This window comes from Uranotaenia lowii, unplaced genomic scaffold (genome assembly GCF_029784155.1).
Source record: "Uranotaenia lowii strain MFRU-FL unplaced genomic scaffold, ASM2978415v1 HiC_scaffold_121, whole genome shotgun sequence".
NCBI classification, from domain to species: Eukaryota; Metazoa; Arthropoda; class Insecta; order Diptera; family Culicidae; genus Uranotaenia; species Uranotaenia lowii.
The window spans coordinates 1-7,264 of NW_026597200.1; the positions used below are offsets into that span (position 1 = coordinate 1).

The window sequence follows — 7,264 nt, forward strand, 5'->3', positions numbered from 1 at the left end:
ACTTAAAAATTTTTGTCTATTCCTAATAACAAATCAAGTTTTTGTAAGATTTAAAAGAATTTGATACCAGGAGTTTTTATGAGCAAATGAAGTATAAATAGCCCTTTTACAACTGCACAAGATGAAGACGTAAAATCGTGTAAAATAATGCCAGCTTTTGATGGTTTGAAAGTCATTTGATTAGAATAAGGCTTTGAGATTTTCATACAGGAAAATTAGGTACCCAAAAATAGCGTTATAAGTTCAGAACTGATCAGAAAAAACTGGAAATATCCTGAAACGGTGATTATGGGTTAAAAACGTTTTTGTTAATCTTTTTTGTTTAACGAAATTCTAGAAAACAGTTAACAGGTGAATGATTTGCTAAATAGAGCCAACACTAGACGTTTTGAAGAAAAAAATGGACTGAAAAAACTTCGGAAACGTTCCTATAAAAAGCTACGATGATCACTGTTTATTGTTTCCGTTTTACAAATGCGAGATTTAATTTAGGAAGAAAACTCCTAACTTTGAACACGAACAGAAATAGCACTGACGTGTCAAGAGCCATTGAACAGTAAGACAGCATTTTCAAAACTTACTACAACTCCCTATTCCCCCTTTCACAGAATGTTCCGACTACCAACCGTACTACGTTGCAGCGCCGCCCGGCAGGTGGCAGCGGGTTATCGCGGCTACGCCAAGGATGTGCGTTTCGGCCCCGAAGTCCGGGCCCTGATGTTGCAGGGTGTGGACGTGCTGGCCGATGCCGTTGCCGTCACGATGGGCCCCAAGGGCCGGAACGTGATCCTGGAACAGAGCTGGGGATCGCCGAAGATCACCAAGGATGGCGTCACGGTGGCCAAGGGAATCGAACTGAAGTGTAAGTTCCAGAACATCGGTGCCAAGCTGGTGCAGGATGTGGCGAATAACACCAACGAGGAGGCCGGCGATGGAACTACTACCGCTACCGTTTTGGCTCGGGCCATTGCCAAGGAAGGCTTCGAACGCATTTCCAAGGGAGCGAACCCGGTGGAAATTCGACGAGGTGTTATGTTGGCTGTCGATGCCGTTAAGGCTCATTTGAAGTCCCTGTCAAGGAACGTAACTTCTCCTGAAGAAATCGCCCAAGTAGCCACCATTTCGGCTAACGGAGACCGTGCAATTGGAGATCTGATTAGCGAGGCGATGAAGCGCGTCGGAAAGGATGGCGTCATTACGGTCAAGGATGGCAAGACTTTGGTCGATGAGCTGGAGGTGATCGAAGGTATGAAGTTTGATCGCGGATACATTTCACCGTACTTCATCAATTCGAGCAAGGGTGCCAAGGTTGAGTTCCAGGATGCTTTGGTTTTATATTCGGAGAAGAAGATCTCGAGCGTTCAGTCCATCATTCCCGCTCTGGAACTGGCAAATGGCCAACGCAAACCACTGGTCATCATTGCCGAGGATGTCGATGGTGAGGCACTGAGCACCCTGGTCGTGAACCGACTGAAGATTGGTCTGCAGGTTGCTGCCGTGAAAGCTCCAGGTTTCGGAGACAACCGAAAGAGCACCCTGGCCGATATGGCTATCAGCACCGGTGGAATCGTTTTCGGAGATGATGCCAACCTTGTGAAGCTGGAAGATGTGCAGCTGTCGGATCTTGGCCATGTAAAATTGATTGATTTCATGTTTAGTTTTACCTGCTGAGTTAATTTTTCTATATTTTACACAGATTGGAGAAATCGTCATTACCAAGGATGATTGTCTGATGCTGAAGGGCAAGGGTTCTCAGGAACACATCCAGGCCCGCGTTGATCAAATCCGGGACCAGATTGCTGAAACCACTTCGGAGTACGAGAAAGAAAAGCTGCAGGAGCGATTGGCTCGGCTATCGTCGGGTGTCGCCGTTCTGAAGGTAGGAGGTTCCAGTGAAGTTGAGGTAAATGAGAAGAAAGATCGCGTTAACGATGCCCTGTGCGCTACTCGGGCTGCCGTTGAAGAAGGTATTGTTCCCGGAGGCGGCACTGCCCTGTTGCGTTGTTTGAAGGCTCTCGAAAATCTTTCTGGAGCCAATGACGATCAGAAGGCTGGTATCGACATTGTTCGTAAAGCGCTTCATCAGCCGTGTACTCAGATTGCCAAAAACGCTGGCATGGATGGCTCCGTTGTTGTGGCCAAGGTTCTGGACTTGCAGGGAGACTTCGGTTACGATGCCTTGAACAGCGAATACGTTAACCTGATCGAACGTGGTATCATTGATCCCACCAAAGTCGTTCGAACTGCCCTCACCGATGCTTCCGGAGTTGCCTCGCTACTCTCCACTGCCGAATGTGTTGTAACGGAAGAACCAAAACCGGAAGGAGCCGGTGGCATGCCAGGAATGGGTGGCATGGGAGGAATGGGAGGCATGGGTGGAATGGGTGGAATGATGTAAACTGAACCTCCAAACTCTTAAGACTCTTTATCAGTTAAGATAACCATCAACCGGAGCTACGGATGAAGCTACTTGGAAGAATTTGTCAAACCTAGCAAGAAACAAAACGACCCATTCTTGCCAGATACCTTCATCCAGAACAACTCCAAGAACACATTCTAACCGAATGCATTTAGTAAAACGACGCAAAGGCTCTTCAATCTTCTCATGCATTTGACAGAACCATGGATATGTTTTTTCATAATCAGGGCGCAGTGCGCCCGGAACAGCTCTATTCAAATTTAGGAAACCTAGCGCGATTGTGATTATACTGTGTTGAATAGAGGGCTCCGTCTAACAGCGAATACAATAACACAAAAAGTTTGTTTTAAATTAAAACAAACCGGTAACGAAAATTTTTCAAATTACTCGGAATGAATAAGGCTAAGGTCTAGAGTTGTAGGACGTTATTTTAAGTTTTCCCCCTTCTTTACTTTCATGTTAATCCAGTTATTTTTACTTGATTAAACTTAACATTACCATCACCAGTAAAAAAAACCAAGCGGAAGCATTTCGTTGAACAAATAGGCAGCAGCGCTCCGATGCTTTTATACCTTCGAAAGAATTCATAATAGTCAAAACGTAGTTGTATAGATTTATTTGTGTACGTTTGTTTCCATTTATTCCGTTATAAGTAGTATTTTTCTTTGGAATGTAGATTTCGGTAGAATTCGCCCGTTCTCGTGTAAATGTTGAAGAACGGCGCAAAATAAACGCAGAATCGTACTCTTAAACACTCTTCCTCGATCACATAGCGGTGATAACCGATATGTTTAGTATAGAAATTGAAACGTGAGGGTTTTCTCTATTTCGGCGTGGGTTATCAACACTGGTGATCGAGGCAGGAAATTGTTATTGTGAACAACAAATCCTATAAAACGCCACAAAGAGCAACTTGTGGAATTTCCGAATAAGCACGTAGATATTGCCAAGCATTACCAATATCTGAAAGAAAAGCAACAGAGAATATAACTATACAAGATTTTTTATACAAAAAATACTATCGCTAATCTATTTTCCGATGACGATTCCTTGGTTTGAAAGTAGGTATGTAGGGTTTCAAAAATTGCGTATAAATAATTTAAAATTCTTGGAACGAAATATTTGCATATAAGAACGTTAACATTTTTTAAGCCTTCAACATACACATTTCAAAATCAGATCATTACCATATTTACTACCAGCGCATTGGATTCGACGTAACAACAAAATGACAATTGAGGCGCTTGGGAGCAGAGGGGTGCAAGTGCCTAAATGATAGTTTCAAGAAAACGCGCTTCAAAGTTGTGAAGGTGTTCGAGCAATTTAAATTCAATCGAAAAAGTGTTCAAAAAAATTATAAAAAATTCTAGTTTTGCACCAGATGAACAAAGAAACATGAAGAATCGTTAGGTAGGTATACTTAACCTAAAATTGATGAATTTGTGACTTGCACCCCTCGGATCCTGAGGGCCTCAATTGTTAAAGGGTCTTTTATAAGTATCAATAATAACAATATTAAGTATAAACCCTCTACCGCATACGAGCCCACATATTAAGATGATTAAGATCCACCACATTAGTGTCAGCAAATCTCAACAAACCCCTATCGTATTGCCCGAGATACATTCGCTCTGATAACTAACTTTTTTAAGATAGTAAAGTAACCATCGACAAGGACAGCTACAAAGTGTTCGACGTTGTAAGATATGAATCGCAAGACAAGCAATTGTAATTTTGTTATCAACATTCGTAAACCTGTACGATAAGATAGAGCAGCTCTTTCTCTTGAAGATCTGATTTTTTTCTTACTCGGGAACGTATCTGCAAAATTTTGCGAGCAGTTTTTTTTACTCGACTTGTAGGCTAGCAGTTATATCAAGATAAATATTATCTTGAAAAAATTAGTTAGGATCAAAAAGAGTCTGCTGATCTGTGTTGAAAGGAATTGGAATCTTAAAGGCGTCTTATCTGAAATAGAATATGAAAATGAAGATTATCAGAAAGTGGAGTACCCACTTGACTTCGATTAAGCTTTATCTATTGTGTAATCGGTCAAGGTTGCGAATTCGTTGAATACGTTTATAAAACCTGTTTAAGTCTTTATGATAAGGTTGGGTAGCATATTTTATCCGTATTGAACCTATCGGGCAGCGATTTCCAAAAGTCGATTTGAAAACTGCTTCCTCATTGACTCATTCAAGAGCACATGCTAAATGAAGCATTGTTTCCACACTTTTGAGATTTCCTACCCTAGCGTGTAGAGACATGCAAATCAGCGTGTAAGCAGCATCTCGCTCACATGCTCTCGGGTGAGAAAGTTGCGTTCGCCTGTTTCGTTGTGTAGGTGTGGATGAGATGAGATGAGAAGTTGACCGTTTTTAAGATCACATTGGGTAATCATTACAGATTCGGTTAAAATAAAAGTTTTGCAATTTGAACGTTAAAGGTGGTTAAAGTTGTGAAAATTTTAACTTGTTTATTTATAAGTTGTTTACTGCCGCTATTCGCAAGACTGTCCCATATGCATTTTCGTCATTTTTTCAGTTTATCTCAAAAATCGTTCAAATACAGTTAGTTCTTCCATTTAGACTAAAAACTTTCATAACTTTGTTCTCAACATATATGAAAAAAATACCAAGTCATGTCTGTCCTATATGAAATATACCCGCAAAGCTGTCCCATATGTCTATTTTTACAGAATGCTTTAAAATTGCTCCTCTAATTTACGTTAATTTTACAAATATTCATACAATGTGTGCGACAAAATAAGCATTCATTAAATTTACGAAAGTTAGACAAGATAAAACAGTACAGTAAAGTCAAAAATAACATTGTCCATAATTTTTACAAGCTAAGTTTAGCCCAATGGGTAAATTTCACCAAACTGTTTTTTTTTTAAATTTCGCATGAGGCTTATTAAATTGCTCGTTGTAAAACATGGAAAACTAGCGGACCCAGTAAACTTCGTTTTACATTATTTAATGTTACAATGTTTAATCTTTTAAGTTGATTTTGTATGGGAGCCTCCCTTCTATAAAAAGAGAGATTCTAGAAACTGTTACACAAACAATCACTTTCCCAAAAAACCCTCGGATACCAAAGTTCGCTAAATTCCGACCGTCCGTTTATACGTGATGGTGTTACAAAGAAAACGCTTCCATTTGTATATATAAGATAGCAAAAAGGATATGATTTTGTATGGGGACCCCCCTTCCATAAAAAGAGAGATTCTTGAAACTATTATACAAACCATCTCTGACCCGAAAAACCCTCGAATACCAAATTTCACTTTCCGTTTAGACGTGATGGTGTTACAAAGTGTAGGGATGAGATGAAGAATATACAGAAAATAAATCAAATTTAATAAGGAATAAAATAAAATAATAGTTGTATTCGGCAACACTGTAGATGAATAAAATAAAATAAATTTCTATGAGAACATTTGCTATTTTGGCAGCACTTGACAAACAAACAAAACAAAGTCAGTCATTGATCTATTCTTGCGAGCGACAGACGTGTTTAGGTGAATCTCTGAATTGAGATTCGTAAAATCACGACACAAAGAAAACGCCTTCATTTTTAAATATAAGATAGTCAGCTACAAAGCCATATTTTTTTAGGTTTTTTTCATGCTGTTACTTGCTGCTTGGACTTTCATAAAATCTGTGAACCAAAATACGCGTACCTGGGAACACACGCGTAAGTCATATTGTATAGATTTTTCTCATTAAATATCGCAGCCAAGATGCTTTGCTGTTTCTGATTCAGCATTAATTTTGTTTTTTAACGTGTGACTCACACGGGGTGGATCTGCTAGTGGACTAAGGGTTTCCGGACTGGCAAGCGAAGTGCGAACAGTGCACAAGGATACACGTGTCAGAAGAGAGCCTTCTCTTCAGTAGACACGGCAAACTGGATCGAGATAGTATTGGTCTGGACGCGAGAAGACTAAACTCTTGAGGTTGGTTCTGACAAGAACCGGAATTGCGTCACCAATCACCAGGGCCGTAGGAAGAACCGAGTCATGGGGGGGGTTTTGGTGACAGATTTTACCTATGACTTTTTGCCCAAAAACGCACGAAAAAAAAAATTAAAACAAGTTATGTTTGTAACTACATATATGGATATTCATTTTTAAGTACTTCGCATTAAATCGTAACTTTAGAAAAGTGGTCCTTAGCCTAAACAGTGAGCTGAATTTTTATAATGCACCTTAAAAAACAAGATAAGGAATTTTCTTTCATCGATGGTTAAATTTTTTATTTGTTTAAGAGTCTGATATATCAAAGTTATTGGATTTGAGCATAGAATAAGTTCTTTTTAGAGTAGCCTTGAATTTCTTAAAAAAAAAAACTTATTCTTTACTCAGATCAAACGAACCCAATCTTGCAAACTCTTTTCCAAATTCTAAGATTCTAACTTTCGATGAAAATTAATAAAATTTAAAAAAAACAGTAAGAGATTTAAAATTTTCGGGTCAAACATTCATGATGCAAACTTGAACTAAATTTATGGTTTTGATCTGGAATTTGGGTTTAAAAACACAGCAATGTTTATAATGTTAAACAAAACTCTGAGAAAATATAAAGTTTTGAGCAGATTTTTTGGGTGAAGATCAGGTTTCTTTGATGACTTTTTTTTAATATAATTTTAACATTTTGCATAAAACAAAATGAGAACATTAACTCAAATTCTACTTTATATTTGTGATTTTCAGCTGAACTGTGTGTCCAACTAATTCTGATAAAGTATTTGAAATCTGGTAATTAATTGACAAGCTTATATTCTTTTGAATTCCTCAACAATTCTATATTGGTTGAAAATTTCAATTATTTATTTTTAATC

At 38.7% G+C, this 7,264-nt stretch overlaps 1 protein-coding gene across 1 annotated transcript; it reads left to right on the forward strand.

Annotated features, from left to right (window-relative positions):
• The first annotated feature begins 572 nt into the window (after nt 1–572).
• Nucleotides 573–3,429, forward strand: LOC129759218 (heat shock protein 60A). Its single transcript, XM_055756623.1, has 2 exons — nt 573–1,632; nt 1,697–3,429. The coding sequence occupies exons 1-2, from the start codon at nt 610–612 to the stop codon at nt 2,396–2,398; spliced, it is 1,725 nt and encodes a 574-aa protein (XP_055612598.1). The 5' UTR covers nt 573–609; the 3' UTR covers nt 2,399–3,429.
• The last annotated feature ends 3,835 nt before the right edge of the window (nt 3,430–7,264 follow it).